The sequence below is a fragment of the Drosophila navojoa genome, chromosome 2 (assembly GCF_054131105.1).
Source record: "Drosophila navojoa isolate 15081-1374.11 chromosome 2, UAZ_NAV_1.0, whole genome shotgun sequence".
Taxonomy (NCBI): Eukaryota; Metazoa; Arthropoda; class Insecta; order Diptera; family Drosophilidae; genus Drosophila; species Drosophila navojoa.
In genome coordinates this window covers 7,757,359-7,781,721 of record NC_142890.1, presented here as the reverse complement: position 1 = coordinate 7,781,721, position 24,363 = coordinate 7,757,359, and the positions used below count along the sequence as shown (strand labels likewise).

General features: G+C 40.3%; 3 protein-coding genes across 9 annotated transcripts in view; 1 reads left to right on the top strand and 2 right to left on the bottom strand.

Moving 5' to 3' along the window:
* Positions 1-265: 265 nt before the first annotated feature.
* On the top strand, positions 266-6,732 carry put (activin A receptor type 2 punt). The gene is made up of 6 exons (XM_018104502.3): positions 266-860; positions 2,200-2,391; positions 2,464-2,640; positions 3,380-3,525; positions 3,601-4,416; positions 4,478-6,732. The coding sequence occupies exons 1-6, from the start codon at positions 812-814 to the stop codon at positions 4,655-4,657; spliced, it is 1,560 nt and encodes a 519-aa protein (XP_017959991.1). The 5' UTR covers positions 266-811; the 3' UTR covers positions 4,658-6,732.
* Positions 6,733-7,940: 1,208 nt separating this feature from the next.
* On the bottom strand, positions 7,941-17,905 carry LOC108653825 (uncharacterized). The gene is made up of 7 exons (XM_018104665.3): positions 17,424-17,905; positions 10,639-10,726; positions 10,309-10,581; positions 9,952-10,009; positions 9,818-9,886; positions 9,221-9,745; positions 7,941-9,145 (listed from the first exon to the last, which is right to left on the bottom strand). Exons 2-7 carry the CDS (start codon positions 10,645-10,647, stop codon positions 9,030-9,032), a joined length of 1,050 nt encoding a protein of 349 aa, XP_017960154.1. The 5' UTR covers positions 10,648-10,726; positions 17,424-17,905; the 3' UTR covers positions 7,941-9,029.
* A 1,572-nt stretch (positions 17,906-19,477) lies between these two features.
* Positions 19,478-24,363, bottom strand: part of stumps (DBB domain-containing protein stumps) — a 33,394-nt gene continuing 28,508 nt past the window's right edge. For all 7 annotated transcript variants that reach the window (XM_018104407.3, XM_089256144.1, XM_018104398.3 and 4 more), the window contains 2 exons: positions 23,828-24,017; positions 19,478-22,826 (listed from right to left, as the gene is read on the bottom strand). In XM_018104407.3, coding sequence (XP_017959896.1) covers positions 19,964-22,826; positions 23,828-24,017 — 3,053 coding nt within the window. In that variant the 3' untranslated portion in view covers positions 19,478-19,963. The remainder of the gene's footprint in view (positions 22,827-23,827; positions 24,018-24,363) is intronic.

The window sequence follows — 24,363 nt, the reverse complement described above, 5'->3', positions numbered from 1 at the left end:
CGTATTAAACACCTATGAAATTAAGAAATATTTTTATGAAGTCTCGCTTTCCAACGTATTTATATTATACCACAAGTGTGACCGTATAAAATAAAAAATCCTTAAATTAGAAATCTATTAAATTTAAATATCTATCGACGCTGGACTGTTTTAAATAACTAGTGCTGGTAAACCGTTCAGCTATTCGACGCTTGTACCAATAACAGTTTTGTATATCTAAAAGTTTTGCACCAGGGCTACCGCATTCAAATATGTGTTGATAAGTATCCACAGTTTTGGTACACTTGTACCAATTGTGACAATCGTAGTTGCGAGTAGGAGCTGCGTGCAAATGAATAAATCGCGTAATAATAATTTATGAAAAGTATAAAATGCAGCTTATAAACGCATTTAAAGTGCTACAGGAGGAAATGTGATAGCCAAGTTAATGATAATGCTAATAGAAATCGTGAAAATGCACATGGAAAAAACGTGTGGTCCGCAACTTGGCTGCGACTGCTGCAGCAGAAAATGAATTACATACAAACACGCACACCGCTTCATACATATGTATATACATACATAATATATATGCATACATAATATCAAATATTAATTTCTTGGATTAAAAAGTGCAACGAACACAGTCAGCCAACAAGCCTTTAATGCCAACAAGTTCGTGATGAAATAAATCGAATGTAAAACGCAATTTTCTCAAAAAAAGTTTTTCTATGTGCCAAAATAAAAACAAAAATTCTCCAAATATCGCTTGTGTATTTAGTTACGTATACATTTAGTGTTGTAAACAAGTTATAGCGATAACGCAATAACAATGTCTAGGTACAATTTTGTGCTTTATCTAGTGGCGCAGCTAATTCTTGGTATGTATTGAACATAGTTTTACTTATACATACATATGTAGGTATGGTGTGTCTGCATATATATAACTTGTGTGTGTTTTTCATTTTGTTTGTACGTAATGGTTTGCTGTCGATATTATTTACAGTTTCCTTGGTACACTTGCCCTCTGTTACGCCTGATTGAATTGCTTGGCGCGTGCTTTGTAGTTGTTCTTAGTGCGCTTTACTGTTTTCAACTACAGTTGTAATCTACAAACGTGTGTGTGTGTGTGTGTGTATGTAGTGATTTCTTTGAATGGATGACGTTGCATTAGAAACTTGTTGTTTGTGCGTTCGCGTGGGTGAAAATCTGTTTTACTCTCTCGCTTCAGTGAGTTCTCTTTACTCGCTGTTGTTGCTGTTGCTGTAGCTGTTTCTTTATTTTCAACAAGCGCCACTTTAAACTCATCCCTTTTCAATCTGCATAATGTGCATGCTTATGTATCTACTTTACTATAAAGCATGCTCCCATGCATACATACATACACACACACACTTTGCGAGATCCGATTACTTGTTTACAGTGGGGCTAAATATGTTTAATTGATGCTAATTTATATATGCTAATGAATATGCTCAAATTGAAAGTTTCAAAAACACAATTTTTAAAATCTAGAAAAATTATTAAAAATTAAAAAAAAGAAATATGTATAGTATATATATTTTATTAAATTATATAAATATATAGACAAAATATTCTCTTAAATCAGTCAATTAATAAATTGTGTTTAAAATGCATCAAAAGTATAATATAAAAAAAAATTGTTTTCCTATATAAATTTGTGTAGTGAATAAATATGATATGTGAACCACTGTGCGCCATGGCAAATCTGCACTCACACGTGGATTTACGCGCGAATCGTGCGCACACACACACACAGACATACATACATTTAGCCCCAACGCAGAGACAGACACGGAGCAGCAGTTGCATTCGCATTTGCATTTGCATTTGCATTGGGGTTATAGGGACCACTCAAAGGCTCGGGTGGCCAGTGGAGCTAATTTTGTATGGCCCTCTGCACGAATTGGGGTTGCGTAGCATTCGCTGGGGACTATGGAAAGTTGTGCGCTTGGCTTTCAATGGCAACGCTCATTGCGGGCTGACTCCCCATAGCTCTTGGCCCGTTGGGATTGGGATTCGAATTGGGGTCGTTGGTCCTTAGGTCGTAGATACGTGATATGTTTACAAAGGCGGCCGCTGGAGTCCGTTTGAGTCAACTTATTTACTATTCCAGAATGCCTGCCATTTAAATACATCACCTCTCATTACATACATTTTATTTATTTGTTTTTTTGTTTTATTTTATTTCTTTGATAGCCTGCCATCTGCTGCTGCTGCCTGCGGCCAGAGGTGCCGTCCTGCCCGAGGGCCACAACATCAACTGCGAGCACTATGACGAGAAGGATTGCACCACGCACAACGACTGCTCCATCACCATCGAGCGCTGCCAGGTGGAGGCGGACAAATCTCCCAGCTGTTACGTTCTATGGAGCGCCGACGAAGTGACGGGTGTGTACTTCTTGCAGCACATTTCGATGATTATTTCGTTGATGTTTGATATTTGTATTGTGTTGACTGCAGGCATCAAGAAAATCAAAATGAAGGGCTGCTTCACGTACATGCACGAGTGCAATCAGACCGCCTGCAACACCAGCAGCAAGCCGCGGCAGGGCAACATACATTTCTGCTGCTGCAAGGGCTCGATGTGCAACAACGAGTACAATTGGATACCGCCCACCACGGAGGCAACAACACAAGGTGCGACCGATTCTATAATTAATTTGATATTTTCGTTTCGTATATAAGTTTTTTTCAGGTGCCTGCGATGTTTACCCCAATTTCAAGCATTACATATTTATTCTATGTACACTCGCTCAACCCCCAATTGAGGCGACCCCTGCGACTTTATTTCATGTTAACGAACTCTCTGTGCACGCGCTGGAGTTGCCTCTCAGCATCTAGCATCCAGCGTCCTCATAAGCTTGGCGCGTGTGTTGCAATTTCCCTATGCTACGCCGTACGCCCTTCGCCATGCTGCGCTCTATGTTCTCTGTTCTTGTTGCTGTATTTTCCCCCATTTTTGTTTTGTTTTTATTTCGTTATTTTTTTTTTTATGCTGTATATTGAGGGTGGCTTTGCATTTTCTTCGGCATGTATCTTTTGTGGCGTGCCTCTTGCACTTTGTTATTTTGTTTTTGTTTTCCTCTTTTTCTGCTTAGCTCCCTTTTATCTCAGCATATAAATTTCATATATATATATATAGTATATATGAGCGCATAAAGAGATGCCAAATTGGGGGCGAACTTTCGTTTTTTCCTTTTTTACCGCTTCGCTTGTGGGCCTGGCAGTCAGCCCTCTGTGCCAACTACAGGTGCCACTTGAGATGTTGTTCACCTGTGGCGAGCATTTAAAGGGCGCCTCATGCATATGCAATTCACAATTTACACATACATGTGCAAACGGCCATACAATAAGGTCTCTAATTGTTTGCTTGCAGTGCCCAAAGAGAAGACGCAGGACGATAATAATGTGAACTACTACATATTGTGGTCGTCGGTGCTGGCCGTCCTGATGGTCGTGCCCGTGGTCAGTTTCTTCTCCTATCGACGGCTCAAACGGGTGCACTTCAACGAGATACCGAAGGTAAGTGGCCGCTGCCTTTGCTTTTTCCTCACCTGTTCGCACAACTGTATGGAAACTATTTGATTTCCCTTTTAGCACGAGGCGGAAATCACGAACTCATCGCCGCTGCTGAACAACCGGCCCATACAGCTGCTGGAGCAGAAGGCCAGCGGGCGATTTGGCGACGTGTGGCAGGCGAAGCTGCACGGCCAGGACGTGGCCGTGAAAATCTTTCGCATGCAGGAGAAGGACTCGTGGACCACTGAGAACGAGATATATAAACTGCCGCGCATGCGTCATCCCAACATTTTGGAGTTCTTGGGCGTGGAAAAGCACTTGGATAAGCCCGAGTATTGGCTGATATCCACATATCAGCATAATGGCTCTCTGTGCGACTATCTGAAGTCCCATACGATTACCTGGACGGAGCTGTGCCGCATTGCCGAATCGATGGCCAATGGCCTGGCGCACTTGCACGAGGAGATACCGGCCAGCAAGACGGAAGGCCTGAAGCCCTCAATAGCGCATCGTGACTTTAAGTCAAAGAATGTGCTGCTCAAGGGAGACCTGACGGCCTGCATAGCTGATTTCGGACTAGCCATGATCTTTCAGCCGGGCAAACCGTGCGGCGATACACACGGCCAGGTGGGCACTCGACGCTACATGGCGCCCGAGGTTCTCGAGGGTGCCATTAACTTCAATCGTGATGCCTTCTTGCGCATCGATGTCTATGCTTGCGGATTAGTGTTGTGGGAAATGGTCTCACGCTGCGACGTTGTGGGCCCCGTGGGCGAGTATCAGCTGCCATTCGAAGCGGAGCTAGGACAGCGGCCCACGCTGGATGAAGTGCAGGAGAGCGTGGTAATGAAGAAATTGCGTCCACATTTGCTTAACTCCTGGCGCTCCCATATGGTGAGAGAATATTCACATATTTGATTGTATTTTGTCATACTTAAAGCAAACGTATCCGCAGGGTCTCAGCATATTCTGCGACACGATGGAGGAGTGCTGGGATCACGATGCCGAGGCACGGCTCAGCTCCTCCTGTGTAATGGAGCGGTTTGCGCAGCTCAACAAATATCCAACCACACAGTTGCTCATCAAGAACCACACCAACATCGAGGATGCAAAGGAGACCACAAATTGTTTATAGAAGCGGTACTAAATCACAGCCGACGCCGTTAGACTGTGATTTGATAGCCACGAGCATATAAGATCGTTATTTTTAATTTAGATATATATTCAACTCTTTAGTTTTACCGTAGTATTGTGCATAGCCATTATGCGCACAGACATACACACAGAAGAGCAGCGATTAGCGATCAGCGATCTGCAATTCGGCAGCTGCCATTTATATACATATATATATATAGATACACAAAAGCCCCTGCGCCCGCCCTGCACCCCTTAGACATTAGCTTAGTGTAAGCTAAGAACAGAACAAAGCGCTAACATATGTGGGCTACACCAGAGAGATTAATTGGAATTTTTTAAAAAATTGTATCTATAGCCAGGGCTAAGTTTCGAAATGCGAAATTCTCTCCACACACATTGCCCGATTATGGTTTGTAGCTCATCTCACATAATCTTCATCGACTGATATCTATAAACACACTACGTAAATTTAATTGTTTTTCGTTTTTAGTTCGTTTAATTATTGCCCAGATCTTGATTTCATTGTTAAATAATGAGGTTTATGATTGACGAACATAAAAAAGCAAATGATGGCAGTGCAAGGGATACGACAAGATCAGAATGTTCCTGATGTTAGCCAGGAACTACAATCGCCAACGATTGCTTTATTATGTTCGTCGATCGTTTCTTTTATTTTTTCGGATCTAGTTTAATTCTGTTGTTCTTCTATTTGTTGTCCATTTTCAATACTTTTGGAGCAGCACTCATGCTCGTAGGACCATTTGACAAATCAGCATCTTCTTTTTTCTCCTCATCCATTTTCAAATTGCTGTCTTTTCCCTTTTCTTCAGTTCTATGAGTAGAAACATTTTTATCATCTTCTTTAATTTTCTTTTCGTCTTTATTCTTCTTGGCCACCATATTGCTTAGCATATGACTATCGCCGCTTGACGATAGAAAATATCAAACAATATAATTACGATTAATGATAAATTAAGTTTAATAATAGATTACGTTTAGTTTTATTTTTGTCAACGTAATGTTTTATTTTGCATTAATGTTGTATTTTTAATAAATACTTTAAATATTTTGTGTAAGCTGCAGTATGGAAACTATTTTTTTTTTTATTTTTTCTCATTTGTTTTTATTGTTGTAGTGCTAATTACAATATCGTTTACCTCTATTTGCACTAATACACACAAACATGTTATAGCATAAAGAAGTATAAATACACACACACACACACACACAGACACACATACGCATATGTAATATTTCTGAACAGTACAAGGAACACCTGAAGTTTTCAAATGAAAGTTTCTTTTTATTGAATGTAATAATTAAGTGCATATACGATATACTCTACGATAAACATATACACGCAGACTTAGCCGACTTCTAAAGCACCCTGACTTTGAGAGTTCAGTAAAAAGGATAAACATACTAATTTAATATTGTTGAGTCCACAAAATTAATGTAAATACTTGCATGTCTCGGACAGATTTAGATGTAATGTTAAGGCACATATATATACGATATATAATTGGATGAATCGTAGATGGTAGGGGATAAAAGAGTTGAGGAATAGCAAAAACAAATAATGTTTCACAATGATTGTTAAGAACCATGGGGAAAGAATTATCAACATATTTTCAATAAAATATAGATGTGTGTAACTTTAAGTTAGATTATGAAAGTATTCGAGAAATCACAATTATCGTTTGTCTTTAAATATATATATATCTCAAATTCAATGATTCAATCAAACACATACCGTATATGCGTATATGGTATTCAGAGAACAGAAACAAATACGTGCAATTTACGATACAAACAAAGCTTCATTACCTGATTTTAATTCTGAGCAACATTATTTATAACGCAACATGATAATAGAAATAATTTTGTTATGACTTGACTTATTTCTTTGTATGTTTTTGGTACAGTTTTAGTTGAATGGTGCTGATAATACATAGAAACAATAATTTTTCAAGTGGTTGGAATCAAATACATAAGTATTATATAAAGCAAATGCAGAAGCAGTATTTAAATTGAGAATGCAATCAAAACAAAAAAAAGAAAAAAAAAAAACAATTTATTGTTCATCACAGTAGTTTGTTACATATCAGATGTCCATATAGTGGGGCATGGAAGTTAAACATACATATATATACATATATATTTCAGCACTGAAATAGTTGAGATACATACATAGATACAATTTTGAAGACTTTTTGTATTATCGATTTTCAAGACAAACTCTTTTGATACAGTTATACAAACAGTCCAACTGGCGTTCACAATAACCATAAAACTGGCTGTCCAGTACAGTGAAAATAGTCTTGATTATCATGAATCATACAAATGAAAAAAAATCATCATAAGTGTTTTTTAAAAACGATCATTATACGTTTAAAGTTTTATAAATCAAATTAATGAAACAAAAAAAAAAAAAAAAAAATAAATATAAAATGCCGAAAATAAACGAATAGACTTACGGTACATAAATACGTTATTCGAATGCAAGTCATGTCATATATTAATATATACTGACACAAAAAGTTTCTTTGATAATAATCGATTTAAAATAAATCTTTTCAAGCGTTTGAAATGTAATATATGGTCTATATCATTTTCTTATTATTCTTACTATTTATATAAATAATAATAGTTATAATATTGTCTACAAAGCCGAAAGTGGATGCTGTGGATGTTGTTACAGTGGAACTTAATTTCTTTATACATTTTGTCACGCTATTGGCTACCTTCGCAACCATTAAAGTGTGAACTGTAGGCATAGCGGAGACTGCGGCCATTAAGCAGGTAAGAGAGAGAGAGAGAGAGAGAGAGAGAGAGAGAGAAGCATCTTGATCACAGCGCTCACGTCATTGGTTGCAGTGATCTGGATCCCGTTATCTTAATGATGACAGTATGGACTGCAGGCAATGTCTGCAGAAACGAAGAGCGAGACAGGTAATACATGTTTGAACAACGCTCACGTCATTGGTGGCAATAATTTTGAACCCGTTGTTTTAATGGTGGCGCCAAAGCAGATGTTTTAATTGGTCAGTTCAAGTTTCTTTTTGCATAAGTGTGACTGCAGGCTTTAAAATATGTTCCCACAATGAGGGAGAGGTCAACATGGCGTTAAGTCTGCCCGATCGTGTCTATATGTGAATGTGAATTGTAAGTCTACATCGCTTGTATGCACATACATATGTATCTTAACATAAATTCCAGCTGCAAATATATAAATTTTGATCTAGAGAATTCCTAATGTAAGAAGTATAAAACGCAGCAAGTGTTCGCCTTCTTTCTTTATTACATCTTTTAATGATACAATCCGTTATACGTATAATACAATTCGAATATAATATGATTACATACAGTTGAATTAGAACTGAATTGCAAACACCGATAATAATTATTACAAATATTCAGGATATACAGAGAGTTCAATCTTATCAAATCTCATTCCACAAACAGAAGTTTAGAGTATAGTTTGTAAAGCTCGTAGAGCGGGCTTCATAAGTTACATATCTATAGTTATATGGTTGCATCGGAAATTTTACGTATACTGAGAAAAATCAATCTTAATAAATTACTAAAATCGCGTATGAATTCTATATATGGTATTCGTATATATCTATAAGTATAGTTAATGACTTTTGGACCATTTCAAGTGTAGTTCCATTTGCCTCATTCCATATTATCAGACTTATCCAAACGTTCCGTTGCCTTAGCTTGTAATACTATATTATAAATTGTTTGGAAAAAAATCGCCCTCTATAAAACGCTAAACGTGTAAAGTTATCCAACAATATTCCAAGTCCTGTGCGTTTTTGCATGGGTGTGTCTCTTACTAAAATAGATTCTGTTACATCATTCGTTATGTTTGTATGTATAATAAATGTGTATATATATGTGTATATATGTATATAATAGTATATTCGTTATTATTGAGGGCTCTATAACAAATGGAGCAGATTATTATCATCTAGGTTATATTATCCATTTACATACACAATACAAATGTGACTACTTTAAGTACTTATTAAGTTTGTACGATATGTTTGTCTAGGGAATTGGTTTTGTGTTTTGTTTTGTCAAAAAAGGATAACTCGCTGCTATAGCTATTTGCAAATCGGAAATATACTTGTATGCTGTTTTTGGGACGGTTTCTAGGTTCGTAAAGCGAATGTCAACTAGTGGAGACTAGTTAGTTAGTTTGGGCAAAGGAATTGTAAACATTTAGCTCATTGAGTACGAGTAGAAGTACAAGAATATAGTTATGCATATATATATGTATATAGATATATATATATATGTATATGTAGGTATACACACATACACTTGCATGTGTGTATGGAGTATATGCATATGTTGGCTTCTCAATCCTTGCTGGCCGAAACGCCGCACTTGGAGCGTAAAATGGCGGCCAAACGTTGGGTGAGCGGCTCTGTGGGTGACTCCGAATCGCTGCACGATGCCGACGCCACCTTGTTGCCTATAGTACATATAGATATACATATATAGTTTGATGTATCGGTAATAATTTGTATATTATGCAGTTGGCACCTACCATTGCTCACATCCAAATCTGTTGCGTTCGGCTCCTTGCTGCCAAATTGCAAATTGACTGGCACAATGTCGTCCTCCTCCTCCAGCAGCAGGCTGGAGTAGGAGTGTGTGGTATTGTCGCTGCGACCGCCGCCGCCGCTCGACGAATTGCGCGATGAGCCCGAATCGTTGTGGGAGTGGCAATGCGAATGTGAATGCGAGTGCGAGTGTGAGTGTGAATGTGAGTGCGAATGAGTTATGTGCGCAGCGAGGCTGTCTGCGGCAGCCGGGTCCTGTTGCTCATCAATGGGTAATTCGTAATCATCGCCGCTGCTGCTGCTCTCCTCCTCCACGTCGACATTGTCAATGTCATCATCGTCATCCTCATCGTCGTCCACATCATCGCAATCGTCCACATCATCGACATCATCATCGTTGTCCTCCTCCTGGCTGCTAGCGCTATCCTCGCACGGCGCCTCCAAATCCAATGCCAGCTCAGGTGATGAGGATTTATTATAGTTCTCGTCGCTATCGCTCGATGCGGCCACTGCAAATTAAGCGATTAATTAACTCACGCTGCAAACGATATAACTGTATATAGATGTCTATAGAGACCTACCGCGCAGCTTGTCCAGTATGAGCGGATAGAACTCTTTGGCCGTGGCATTGTTGGGCTCATATTGCAGTACTGCAAAAAGTTGAATACTCAGATGAATAGATCTAGTTGGAGGGGTTAAGGAATTGCTCACTCACTCAATTTGCAATATTTCAAAGCCTTCTTGTAGTCCTTGAGCATGACAGCAGACAGAAACTGCATTATAGAACAAAAACAAATGAGATAAGATTGCGTCAAGCTCTTGGTATACATATATATATATATAGCAATATATACAGTTATCAGCTGAACAATGGGCCGGCCCAGTGGCCCACATTGGCTGCAACGGCAAAAGTTGGCGGGGCTTAAAGTTAAATGCGCTTGAAAACAATTTATTAGCAATCAATAAGCCCAGCGCGCACAAAGCCAACTTTCAGTAATCCTCTTGAAAGGATTCGCAAATTAAATTTTGTTCTTTCTCTCTCACAATTTGCATTTGAATACATTTCACTTACCTCGGCGAGAAACTCTGTGGGCGCTGATATGCTCTCATCGGCGTCTGTGTACTCGGAGAGGCTCTGGCTGAGGTCCTCGCTGGAGGCGGACGTGGGCAGCGTGGCAGCTGCTGCTGCCGCCGCTGCAGCTGCGGCCCCATTCATAATATTATTGATGTTCAGAGCTGTTGCTGCTGCTGCTGCTGCTGTTGTTGTTGTTGCTCCTGCTGTATCCGTGTGGCAACTGCCGGTCGCATAGACGCCGTTGCCGTTTGATTTGTCCATGTCAAGCAGCTGCAATCGATGCAAAGTTCCTTTAGCTCTAATCGAATTTCAAAGCGATCTACTTACATTCGACATGACTCTGGGTTTGTTGGGCTTTCAATATCAATTGAGACTCTGGCCTAAGCAACGCGCTTTTGCATCTTCTGTCAGCTCTCTGCAAAAAATATTTCAAATGTCAAAGGCGACGACAACAAAAGCAAATTATCGATTCGCCCAGCAAGTGCTATTAAATCGATGATTATCGCTAATTGGATAACATTTCCGCTGACCTTAAGCAGCTAAACGAGCTCTGCTTAAAGCGGGCGAACGCAAGAAATCAAACTCAAAAGTTTCACAAAGAGCTAAAAACTCAAAATGCCAAATGCAAATTTCAATGCAAATAGATAAATACAGCTCGACCTTTTTCGCACATGTGTGTGTGTGGGTGTGTGTGTGTGCGTTACATTCACTTTCGGCACAAAGGCATTGCAAAGACCACAGACGAGGCCACACAGATATATACTATTTGGTTAAGTCTGCGGCAAAAAGCGAAATCCAACTGGGTTGGGCTGGGCTGATGGGGGCGTAGCTGATGCATGTTGTGTTGGTACTTGGGTGGTTGGGCGGCTCTTTGTGTGATGGGGGCTACTAGTTGAGCAGAGTTAACGCAACATAGCACGCAAACGTACTTATACCCTGTAAACTGCATAAAGTTGAATATCTTTCGGAGCAGTTTGTTAAGTAATATAAATTGATATTCAAAGTACATGTGATTGATTGATTGATGATTGCTGGCCTAAGGGACGATTGTGACTTCTATGAGTCCTATACAGTCGAGTTCCGATTGCTCAAAATGAAAAGATCTATTATCGAGAACGAATTTTTCAAGGGGATAGATTTTTTTTCTCGATTTATCCCGATTTTCGAGTTTCGAATATATTTTAAATTATATTTAAATTTATGTCTAAAAGGCAAAGTAAAGAAAATTGAAAATTAAATTCTCTAAAAACTATAAAATAAATAAAATAAAATAATAATAATAATAAAATAAAAAAATAAAATAATATTTAAAAATAATATTTTAAGCGTAATAACAATAGCAATTATTTTATTCAATTATAAAAAGAAATATATAAATAAATATATTTTGTATTGCATTTACAGGGTATCTCATGGTCGAACAGTATGCAATTTGTATGCTTGTCGTTAGCTGTCATGTTATTTTCATTGGTAGCTGGTGTGAAATGGAAATGCAAGAAATTGTTTACGTTTTTGGGTCTTAATTGGCGCTCGCCATGAAACGCCTGCAGTTATGCTACGAAATATTTGTTATTTATGCAGCCGATTCAGTCAGGCTACTTGTGTGTGTGTGTGTGTGTGTGTGTGTGTTTGTTCGCTTCATTCAGTAATTGAAAGTCGTATATAAGATTGTAGTGACTAAGTGACGTTGGCTTTGGTGCCGGCAGTCGTGTCTGCCGCTCTCTGGCGCACACTGTCAAGGACTTTCACATGATTTACGGCACGACAATCCTTTGATTTACTTTATTACGCTGTCGGCCGCAGTGCAGGGTCGTTTATATGTACATATCTATATCTGTATGGCTGGCCATATTTAAATTGATGTGACTGTACCTGGCTCATAACTCAGCTCGCTTTAAGCTCTGCTGTCAGCTGCTCTACCGTGCACCGTCCCTCTAAATCACATTTAATTACATACTTTGCCGGCGAATGTATTGAATTCTAATTGCTTTCAGTCTGCTCTAGAGTCCCACTCCTGCTGCTGCTGCTGCTGCTGTTGCTGCTGTCGCTGTCACTGTTGCTTCGTCCTGTCTCAGTTACAGTCCCGGGCAAACAGCACGTCACTCAATCAATTGTCTGCGATTTGTTTGCTTGTCGGTTGATCTGCTCTAGGTTCGCGTCTCGTATTTGTGTTGTTGCTTTGCCATTTTCAAATGTCAGACTTGTCTGGGCCGCCAGCATTTGGCCCTGGCTGTCACGCGACGGCTTGTACGGCTACGGCTATATAAATTTGCGACTGTCTTCCGAAAGTTTTTGTTTAGCTGCCCCGTTGGCCATTCCGTTTGTTCGCTCACTTCTGCCAAACACTCAGCACTTAGCACTCACTCAACACTCGATGTTGAAAACATGTTGCATTTCGGCCTAAAAGTTTTGGCCTTTTAAAATTTACTTTCCGCGTGTTTCTGGTCTCGATAAAGATTTCAGATGCCCTTTAACTTATAGCTATAGTTTTTAAGCTTTAAGGTATATATGAAATACATATTTTGCAGTCTTGACTATATACATATTTACTTAATAGTCCTTAACAGCTTGCGTGTCCTTTGTCAATTATTGGTCATTAATGCATTCAACAAGCAGAAAGCTATAAACACTGAAATTATTATCGAGCCAAGCCATTTCTAGTTTCATTCACAACTAAAGTCCGCCATCGACTCTCACCTGGCTTAAGCCTGTGGATTACATGCTATGAACTCAGTTTGCTAACTATAGATATAGATTAAATAATTACTATCTCAATTGACTTGTGTTTTCTATTAATTACACTATTGAACTCTATCCATCTTTCTCTCACTCTCACTCTTACTCTTACTATTTCTCTCACTCTCTTTCTCTTTGTATTTAAAGCAACATTGAGTTGACTATCCTAAACTTATTCCATTTTCTGTAGAATCCATTTCAAATATAACGATTAAATACAACGATTAATTTGAAGAACCCAATAAAGTTATAGTTCGCTTTGCATAGAAATAATCCGCTTATAAAAATATTGTAGATACAAAAATATAAATATATATGTACAATCAACAATACAGAAATGCTCGCAGCTGCTATGATTCTTCTTCTCAAATTCGCAATTCGTTAAAGGTCAAACGAAGCTGAAAGCGCACACAAAATCTGTTTATGATTGAAGTGGAGGGTTCCCCACAGAATTGTTATTATTGTTTGAAGCAAGTGCTAAACAAGTACTTGAACTCTTACACTGAAAATGTATGTCTGAAAGGTTTGAAAAGTATCACAAATATTTAATAATGAATAATAATAAAGTATCACAAATACAAATAATGATAATAATATATGAATATATAAAAAACTATATGCTATATGGTTCCATAAAAATATGAAATTTACGAAATCACAATATGTAAGCAAATAAAATTGATTTTAGTCGAAGAAAAATAAGAGAAATAAAAAAGAAAAAATTATTTAAATTTGAGTATTTTCAAAAATAGTTATTTAGTATATATGAAACAGACAAAATTAATATACATTTTAGATATGATTTCTAAGAAGAAATTAATGTTTCTTTTAGGTTATGTTCAATAAGAAAAAAGGTAATGTAATATAAAAATTTAAACTTAATATTTTAAACTGCATTTAAATAGACAACTAAGTATTTAATTTTATAATCCATAAATTTACACATTAAATATAGATTTTGTACAGTGTTCTTTTTTTTTGACTCCTTTTCATTATTATTTAAGTATTATATTTGAAACTTAAAGCCGTTGGTACTTTTCGCCCTATGATCTATTCAAATTTTTACTACGGACGCTTCTTCAATATTAAACAGTATTCACTCCAACTAGGTGCGTGGCTATCGTGCAATTATAGGAAAATGAATGCCTTCATAGCTCCCGCCCCTTGGGGTTTGTCACATTCTGAAATATTGATTTTCGCATACTGTATAACGGTTTTGTCTTTTTTTTTTCTTTTTAGTTAAATTGCAAACTATAATTATGCAGTCAGTCACGCCCAATGCAACATTCTTGCCGGTTCTTTAAGGAAAATTGCATTTCGAATGAAAAATTCATCTATTATTATTTACTTTTGCGCGTGAGTTAAAGTTTTCCGTTCACAAAGTGAAACTTGAAGTGCTGCAATAAACTTCAGCCGCAGCTTGATTAATTAGCAATGGCATTTGGCTGCACAGGTGTTGCGTACTCCACGTCGGCGCCAACTGCTTGAGGCGGTGCGATATGGGATGGGCGTGGGAGTGGAACAGTTGCAGTTGTGATGCAGCTAAACGAGTTGCATAATTAATACGCCCGCTAGGCAAATTGTGTGCTGCTAACGTTTGCCGTGTGGCCGAGACACTCAAATTGATGAATTATTGCGCAAGCCTTTTCAATGCAAACGAATTTAAAGCCAGCGAAGCATGAAGTTGAATTTGGACGAGTGTCTCTCAGTGTGTGTGTGTGTGTGTGTGTGAGCTGGGGTCACATGTCGGTCATAGCGCAGTTACAGGCAACACACAACTAAAACGAACCACGGCCACAGCTGAGCAATAATTTAGTAGAGGACAAAAAACATTTTTGGCGACGAATTTGTCGCGACTGTGTGAATGTGTTTGCCAAATTGCTGCGTTTTGGCCAGGGGCGTGGCATAGGCAAAGGCAGTTGCCAAAAGAGTCGGTTAAATAAACCAAAAACCTTTTGCATTCGCCTTTCGCTCAGTGAGAGCAGACAATACTCTAACATTTAATTGGATAAACAATAGACGCCCCCAAAGGCAAGTACATACACTCTACCGCCCCTTCTCTCACACTGCATACATACAAACATTTGTTGTTTTGTTTTGTCCTTGCCTGGCCATAACTGTCCTATGGTATTATTCAATAAAAACGAATTTACGATGTTCATCAGGAGGACTTTGGAAACGGTTATAGCATTCTCTGTTTGCGCTTATCCTATTACGTGTGGCGATTGAGGCTATTGGCGCTGACTGCTGCTGACTGCCGACTGGCCATTATTACAGTGTCCAAATTGCATGATTATAATGATCGCATTGCCAATTTGGCCTTGTTGCAGCTGCAGTGGCTGCCAAAAGCCGCCAGCCAAAGTGTGCTGCGCTCTGTGCAAGCCACTTTGAAAGTGAGCCATAAAAAATTCCAAGTTTCTGCAGCTGCTTAAGTCTTTAAGCAACCGCTAAAAAGTTTTGCGAAACTTATTCTTTACATTTTGCTCGCAAAGTTTCGTTTAAAAATTTCAGCTCTCTAGGTTTTTTTTAATGGCGGCTTAAAGCTCATCAAATATTTGTTTACGCTTTAAGCATGGCTAATCGATAGATGTGGCAAATAACTGAGCCAGAGCCAGAGCTATGGCTTAGCAGCTTAGTGATGCGGCAAATGCGCAATTATGCTGTGGCATTCCTTTGACATGCTTACGTGGCGTATGCGCAATATTGCTAGCTGTAAGCAGTTGCCATGTTTTCAATTCCGCTCGAATGCAAAAAAAGAATGAAAGGCTCACCGCTGCCCGTCAAGCAATACATCTGAATGGAATTCTATGCATTGTTCGCGCATTTCGCATTGTCAACGCGCAGTTTCTATGTATATATAGACTTTTATATAAAGTATACATACATGTATACTATATCTGGTATATACTTGCTGCGTCTATATTAGACGCAACCACTTAGCCGACTCACGGCAGGCGTCTGCCTCTCAAGTGGTAATTAAAATTATAATACCAAGCTCTTTCTCTCTGTGTGTGTGTGTGTGAGCGCGCGTGGCAGCTTCTAAGGCACTTGCCCCCTGACACAGAAAAAGAAAGCCGTGCTTTGTGGCGAACAGCATCTCTCTTGGCTTTGTCCTCTATATGAATGCATTTGTATATGTTTTTGTGCCATAGAATTTATACAATAAATGCAATGTGTGCCAGGTGTGTGTGGGTGTGTGCGAGTGCGTGTGTACGTACACTAGTTGTTGTTTGGCTACAAGTATTGCAGCAGTCAACAAAACTATAAAAATATATGTATTTGTATGCACTGAAAAAGCAACGCTTATAAGACTTGTTATTTTGATTACTCTTTTGTAACTTTTTCTAAGAATTTGGTCCCACGTTTTAATTGTTGAAAAATAATGTGTATAGAAATGTGTGAAAGAGGTATAAAAGACTCATGAGTATGTTTAATAGTAAACAAAAATGCATATACCATACTTTAGATGATCTAATGATATCATATATAATATAAAATATTATAATCTGTGTAATTAACATATATTAAAAATATGCAAATGTATTAAGTTAAAATATATTACTATGAAGAGTAAGTTAAACGAAATATTTAATTCCTATACAAAATTATTTTGTATGTGACTTAAGCCAACTTCCCTTACAGCTTTACTACTAGATAGTTTTTTTTTTTAAATTATACTCTTCTGTATCTGCTGTACTTTATGACCTAGCAGCCAGACATACTTATAAATATATATATAATAATTTCAATAAATATATAAATACCAATATAATTTTTAAAAATAATTTGATCACTCATAAGCTTAGCAGAGTAAGTAAAAAATATTCTATGTAACATAGATGCATTTGAGGCATGAAAGAGTAAAGATTAAAGAAATCATGTCATATAAGAGAAATCATGTCACTAAGAGTTATACTAATTTCCCAAAATCTTCTCATTAGAGACCATTTGACCTTCCAATTCTCAAGTGTTTAAACACTATATTGTATGAATTGTCGGTAAAACTTTTCTCTTGTGCATATTTGATACACTTATAAGCGTGTAACCTGTTCACAAACATTTTAGCGCCTCTCATTAAGGCGAGTAGCGAATGCGAGAGCCTGATCCCTGGGCCATTAACTTTTAGTGCATCATTAAAAATGCTACGCGTGGCAGAAACTTTGAAGTGGTTGCATTTTCGCATGTTCACGTGGAAACAAATTCAAATTGAACTTTGGCCGCAGGCTGCAGGACGAGCGCAGTCAGAGCATAATTGAAAGGCAAACAAACGGAAAATGAGAAATGAATGCGAGCTGCTGCCCTGGACTGCCTGCCTGGTCAACGGAGCCAGCGGAATTGCACATAAATTTCACGAGTTTGCTGTCAACGTTGCCTACCTTCAATTATTTATTAGCGGGGCCTTCCCAAGACTCTGCGCCTCCAAGACTCCGAGTGTTGCAGTTGCTGTCGTTATGGTTGCTTTGGGTATTACGCAGCTCCCACGTTCAATTAGCGCTGAATCAGTTTTAAATATTTAATGGCCGTCTTTACTCTGGTTACTACGCAGTTAAAGATGCCAGCATTCAAAAAGTTTAGCCAATGTTTTTGTTTTCACACGAGAGTGCAGCAGCACTAGCAGCAGGAGCCGACGAGGATGCGCCAAAGCCCTGCACGTATTATCAAGTTAATTTTACTTTGCACTCAGCTATAATTTGAAAGTTCTTTTCCACTTTTTACGTTTATTTATTGTTTGAGTTAACTGTAACAGACGTTGAGTATTTACTTGGGCGTAAATTATGCATTTTATGTGGGCACAAATACGTTGTGGCGCACGCTTGCGTCGCAGTTGCGCTTAATTAACAGAGTCGACTGAAGGAAATGTCCTTTTTATACACACTTGTTCGCTTAAGCCTGGCAGAAAGCAAAAAAGCTTTTGCTTCTCACTCAATTGCGCTCTCTGTTCCAGCTCCTCTCTCTCTCTCACTGTTTCCCATGCTCTCAGTTGGTTTGTTTTGACTGGCGGCATTGAACAGAACTTTTGGACATTGTACCAAGCACAGGGTGATTAAGGTTAAGTCATTGGCAAAGATAAACTAATAAGAAGATAAATTTAAAATTTATATTTAATTTAATTACATTTAGTCAAATAAAATATTCCTTTTGTTGCACATATATATAATTTATAATATTTGCCTACAATTCAGCCGTTTAGCCTGAGACGCCCTGCTCGAAAAGCTCTCTTTGATATACATATGCTTGGAAGCTTTCCGAAAGCTCTGTTCACATTCTCTCACAGGTGCTCAGGCACTCCGCTTTGCGCACACATTGAGTTCTGAGCTCGTTAAAAAAATTCACATACACACATACTCACACACACAGACACACTCAAACTCTCACGCATAGATTTAAAAACGCACAAAAAACTGAGAGGCCCATCAACAGCTGTGCGGTTCGGCAAGGGCCGAAAATAGCCGGATGTTGTGGGTGTGAGCGAGGCTGGCTGGCTGGCTGGCATTGAAGCCATCCATATTCCCATGGAGCAGCATGTAATGCAAATGGAAAATGGCGGCTTAGCCCTCAGCTGGGAGAAATACTATGCCGCGTACGCAATGATGGCGAGTGTGAATATGAATTAAGAATTACAGGCTTAGTTAAAGCTTGGCTGGCCATGTAAGTGAATGCATGTGCATGCGATTGCGTATGTGTGTGTGTGTGTGTGGGTGTATGAAAAGTCATTAACAAAAAGTGTATAACAAGTAGTTGCTATATTTCACCAAAAAAAATGGATATACCTGATAATCCTTTAAGGTTAGGGTTTGAAAAAAAACTTAGCATACTTTTGAGGGCTCACGAGATTCATTTTAGAGCACAATTAAAAGTTTTAATAGAATAATATTTTTTAAGTAAAAAAAAATGTTTAACATTTTTTAAATATTTTGTATGAATAATTTTACTAATTAAAAATTTAAATCAAAATATTTAATTTATTTTTTTGATGATAATAAATATGAAAAAGTGGAAATCAAAGAAGATAGGTTAAAACTTTTTTTTTTATATGTTTGTTTATTTTGAAGAACTTTTAACTACATTTTTTAGCTAGCTTTGTCAAATAAAAAATTTTAAGTGCAAATAATATTTATAAGCAGATCGAAATCAATCAGCACAAGTTTTGGTTCACAAATTCTGTTGACTCATAAACTTCATAGCGTATCTGGCAGTCGTTACAGGTGAACTATACGACTCACTTTTCTTCTTGTTTCTTGCTGTGTTTTCAGTTAAAATTTACGCTGGCAGTCGCAATCCCATTTTGCGTGTAGTGGGCTTCCGCATGATTTCCTGTTGGCTCCAACCGAGCCGTGAGCTGAGAGCGGAGACCACCAAAAAGCTGACCGGCTTTGCGCGTGCAATGCCAAAAAACACAAAAAAAAAGAAAGTGGAAAAGGCATTCGCATTGCTTAACGAATTCAATTTATTGCATTTAACTCTTGTGCGAAAAAATATATGTTTTTCATGCTTAGCTGCATGCTAGGCTTAATACAAATAATGGGGGAATACTTAGATCTAGAATTACAAACACGCAATTCGTCGGCGCGAGACCTTGGGCTTATGCTCTATGATATGTTGTTTTGGTTGCTTGCAATCGTTTCAAAATAATGTACATTTAGAAGATCGAGAACGATAACTAAGGATAATACAATATCATTATTATGTATGTGTGTATTAGAACATGTACTTGCTTAGTGAGTTAGATGTAGTCGAGAAATGTATTTATTAAATGTATGCGCGTTTTGGTGGGGCTGATTACAACCGCTTGTTTAACTAGTTTATACTCATTCCAGCAATATCGAAATTATATATGCACTTAGGCCTATGCTAGATATATATACTATATATACTACATATGCATCATATGAAGACTTATATGCTACAGCCAGGCCTAGCAGTTCATGTAGTTGGGCGCCTCGTTCGACTGCTGCTTGGCTGGAACTTCGGGACTTGTGGGCTCGTCGGCCGCTGCGCCGCCCACATTTTGATAGACCTCGGCCTGCACCTCGATGCTGCCCACCTGCGGGCAGGCAACCTGCTTCGGCTTGAAGGAGCTGCAGCCGCTGGCGGAGTGGCTCTTGGTCAGCTTGCCGTAAATTATGTTGGGACGCTCGTTCAGCTTGATGGGCTGCAGGGTGACGCCATTTTGGTAGTTGTGCTGCTGCTGCTGCTGCTGCTGCTGGGTGTCCTGCTCCTTGGCCTCCATGATGGTGTTGAGATAGCTGCTGCTCTGCGACGTGGACAGCGGCTGGCTTCCATTGCCATAGACGGGTATATTCGATGGGAACATCTGGTAGTGCTCGGAGCCAGTGGGACTGGTGGGCGTGTGCAGGCGCTGGCAGCTGGACATGGGCGAGGGGAAGACGATCTGGTGGCGCTCGTCGCCGGGCGTTGAGACGGGCGTGAAAACGGGACGCGGCGGCGGTGGCACCAAATAGTTGTCCATCAGCGAACCGGGCGTGCCCAAACGGCAGCCAAACTGACGCCGATCCTCGTGATCCGAGTGGGTGCCCGAGTCGCCTAGCGAGGCGCCGCTGCAGTTGCTGCCGGTGCTGAGGCGGCCCGAGGAGGAGCTCGAGCTGGACACGCTCTGCAGACTGAGCGAGCTAATGGGCCGTGCCGAGGACTTCAGGCTGCAGCTGGTCGCAATGGAGCTCTTGGTCTCGTCCAGCAGGCTGTCCGCGCAGCTGCCCTGCTTGTCGGCGCCCTTCTGCCTGGAGAAGAGCTTCTTGATGCGCTCGAAGGGCGTCTCGCGCTTCAGCTGCGACTTGACGTGCTCGTGGATGCGCTCGTATTCGCGGCGCAGCTGATCGATCTGCTCCTGCTTCTCGCGGAAGCTCTGCTGCACATCGTTGCGGTGCTTCCACTTCTCCACCAGCACCTCCACATCCCGAATGGACAGCACATTGTTCTTGAAGTCGTGCATAATCTCGGCCAGCTCATCGTCGGCATTGGCCCGAGTGCTGCTGGAGGCGTCGCTGGCGCTGCGCTTCAGTGTGCCATAGCCGTTCGCCTGTGGCAATCGCATGGTGGAGCGGCTCAACAGCAGCGGCTCCTCCACCGGCCGATTCGAGGGCTGGAACAGATAGTTGCCATCGTCGGCGGGCATGGCGGCTGCCACGGGTATGTTGGAGGGCTGCATGACATAGTCGTTGCCGGCCGTTGCCTGGTTCTCCAGCGCCTGGGAGCACTCCTGGCTGAACTTGTCTGTCGTCTGGTAGTTGGCTGCTCCGCTGCTGTCCACCACATCCTCTGATTTGTTTTGCTCTTTGGATTGATAGTAGGGCGGCTCGTTGATGCGCAGCTCGTTGGTGGTTTGCTCGGGTCCGGTTGGCGGGTCGAGCACCTTGCTGCTCTCCAGATGCTTCTCGGTGGAGCAGCTCTGCAGATTCTCGTCCTCGGTCTCTACGCTGATGTAATTGAGATTCGATATGGCCATGGTCTCAGTCTTGGCACGCACCTCCGGCGTATTCTCGCGCTCCGAGCCACTGGACATTTCCATGTACTCAGCCGTGGGCAGTTGCTTGGGTGGCTTGCCCCGAGGCGATGAGGGCGTGGCTGTGCCAATCACCACCTGGGCGCCCTTGGTGCTGTTCGGCTTGGTCTGGGCGCCCGGGCTGCTGGCTCCGCTGCTGGCATTGTCCACGCCCTTGAAGTAGTGATAGACCATGGTGAGATTGTGGAACTCCGAGAAGCTGACCAGATTCTGGGCCAGCTTGTGGTGTCCCTCCTGCTCGGCCAGCTCGGCGGGCGTGCGGCCGGCGCAGTTGCGCACGCCGCAGGCCGTATCCCCGCCAGGACACTCCATCAGCTGCAGGCAGAGCCGATTGAGGCCCCAGCGGGCGGCGAAGTGCAACAGCGTTGGATACTCCTCGGGGCTCGATTCGAGCCGTGTGAAAAAGTGAGGATGGCGCTCGCTGGGTCCATTGAGCAGATGGAAATTGGGCGGCATGTTGCGCTGGAAGCACTGCAGCAGATGTTGATCGAGAGCATCCCGCTCCAGCGGACCCACGCCCAAGGCGTGGCACATGAACTCAATGGGCGAGTCCTCCACGCGCAGCAGCTGCTCCAGTTCGCGCAGCCGACTCTCGCACTTGATGGGTCGGGCGCCCAGGCTCTTGTTGTTCTTCTCGATGCGTATCTCAATCATTGTGGAGATCTCCATGCAGGATTCGGGTATGGCGAACTGGACAGTGTACGGATTGCGGCACTTGAAGTTGCGCACCTCGAGCAGCTCGCCCGACTTCTCCACGAGCAGCTTGAGCGTATCGTTCGGCTTCAGTGGCTCCGACAATATGGCCAGCACCTTGTTCTGGCCCTGCTTGACCTTCTTGGGCAGCACGGTGAAGCCCTCTGAGCAGCTGGAAATGCTGCGCGAAATGCTGTTGTTGTTGCCATTGCCGCTGTCCTGGCACGGCGGACGCTGGCACAGCGCCCGGCCCAAGATGTCCGTGGCAATGCCCAGGATGTGGCTGATCTGCGCCTGGTCGTTGTCCCGCACCACGCAGCGGCGCCACTTGTAGTAGTTGGGCAGCGCCGTCTTGTGCATCTCCTTCACCTTATCCTCGCCCACGTCCAGCAGTATGGCCAGCACCTTCTCCACGCGTATGACCGACGTCAGCTGCGCCATCAGGAAACTGTGCGGCAGCGCCAGCAGCGCCGGACACAGTATGACAATCTGCAGCGCCGTATTCTGATATTTCTGGGCGATCTCCTCGCTGAAGGGGCCATCGTCAATTTTAATGTGCAGAAAACTGTGCGGGCGAAACAGAGCGAATATTTTCGTTTAATTTCATGATATATATTTAACGTATATATATATAAAATAAATACCATATACTAGAATATAATAAAAATATTTATATATATGATATTTTTAAGTTATGTGTTGCATTAATATAAAACTAAACCTCGTTTCGACAGAAATTGATTGTTGTTGTTTAAAATTTTACTATGAATATAAATTTATAAATTAAAAAAAAAAAAATGTTTCGACAGAAGTTAATTGATATTTTTTTTTGTTTTTTTTTTTTTTTTAATTTACTATGAATATAAATTTAAAAAGTAAAATAAAATAAAAATAAATGAAAAATATGTTAAAATTTTTTTTTTTTAATTTATTATTTTTAAAAAATTTAATGCATTTTATTTAGTATATATCTGAATACATACTAATAGAAATGCATTAAAATTTTTTTTTTAAATAATAAATTTAAAAAAAAAATTTAACATTTTTTTCAATTATTTTTTGTTTATAACTGATTATGTTTTTTTTTAGTATTATTTCAATAAAGTGCATAAATGTATTTGAACGTTAGAAAAAAAAAAAATAATAATATCAAAATTTCATAAAAATAGTAGTAAATAATCTATGTATGTATCAAAAGCTGCCAGCAATTCCATAAATTTTAAATTTTTGATGAAGTATAATCTACCAAATTAGGTAAGATATACATGATTGTATAGATGATAGTTAAGAATAAACTTCTAGAAGTATCTTTAGAATTTGTATACAGTAGAGTCTACTTATAACGACAAGGGAGCGTCGTTATACCTGAAAACATTATATATATAAGTTTACTCATATAAGTTTTTCTAGGTACCAGAATTTTCGACGAAGTCGATTCTGTTATTTATTGAGGGTAGTGCCACAGACATTACCCATACTAGTTGCACTACGATTAGGCTTTCCATTATTTATCATAGATCTATTCCAATCAGTAGACCTACTATTATAACTAATTGTGAGACTCACTTGAATGGTTTGCGTCCGCGCTGCTTGGTGATCTTGTCGAAGTGGTTCTTCAGGAAAGTGGCGCGCAGATAGGCGCGTTCGCTGTGCTTGGCAGTGATGATCAGAATGTCGTCCATGTTGTAGCCCGGCTGACCGTAGCCGTAGCCAGTTGAGGCTGTTCCGTTAGTGTTGTTCGCGTTGCCGCAGTTGTCTGCAAAATGAAATCAGAGACGAAGACGAACGTCGCGATGAGCAAAAAGTGCAACAAGAAGCGAATGCTACTGATAAACCAATGGCCCGAGCGACCCCAAAATGACAGTATACATATATATGTATATGTGTGTGTGTGCCTTTGATAAATAATGTGTTTACTTAGGATTTGACTTTAGCGATTTATGACCCTGCTCAAATATGCCCATGTTTGACTTTTTCAAAACGTTTGTTTGCCTTTGGCCAGTGGAAAAGCGCCGCAGCGCGTTCATTTCTCATGCGTGATAATTTCGTTAAGTAGACAACGAGACAAACAAAAGGTTTTCTTGTTGCTTCTATTTCTGTTA

What these genes read in the sequence shown, in the direction of transcription:
- put (XM_018104502.3), top strand. Translation starts at nt 812, where the DNA reads ATGTCTAGGTACAATTTTGTGCTTTATCTAGTGGCGCAGCTAATTCTT. An exon ending in GAGCGCCGACGAAGTGACGG is followed by an intron (nt 2,392 to 2,463) that starts GTGTGTACTTCT and finishes TGTTGACTGCAG; the next exon opens with GCATCAAGAAAATCAAAATG. An exon ending in CACGGAGGCAACAACACAAG is followed by an intron (nt 2,641 to 3,379) that starts GTGCGACCGATT and finishes GTTTGCTTGCAG; the next exon opens with TGCCCAAAGAGAAGACGCAG.
- LOC108653825 (XM_018104665.3), bottom strand. An exon ending in CCACAGAGTTTCTCGCCGAG is followed by an intron (nt 10,010 to 10,308) that starts GTAAGTGAAATG and finishes TCTATAATGCAG; the next exon opens with TTTCTGTCTGCTGTCATGCT. An exon ending in TTTGAAATATTGCAAATTGA is followed by an intron (nt 9,887 to 9,951) that starts GTGAGTGAGCAA and finishes AACTTTTTGCAG; the next exon opens with TACTGCAATATGAGCCCAAC.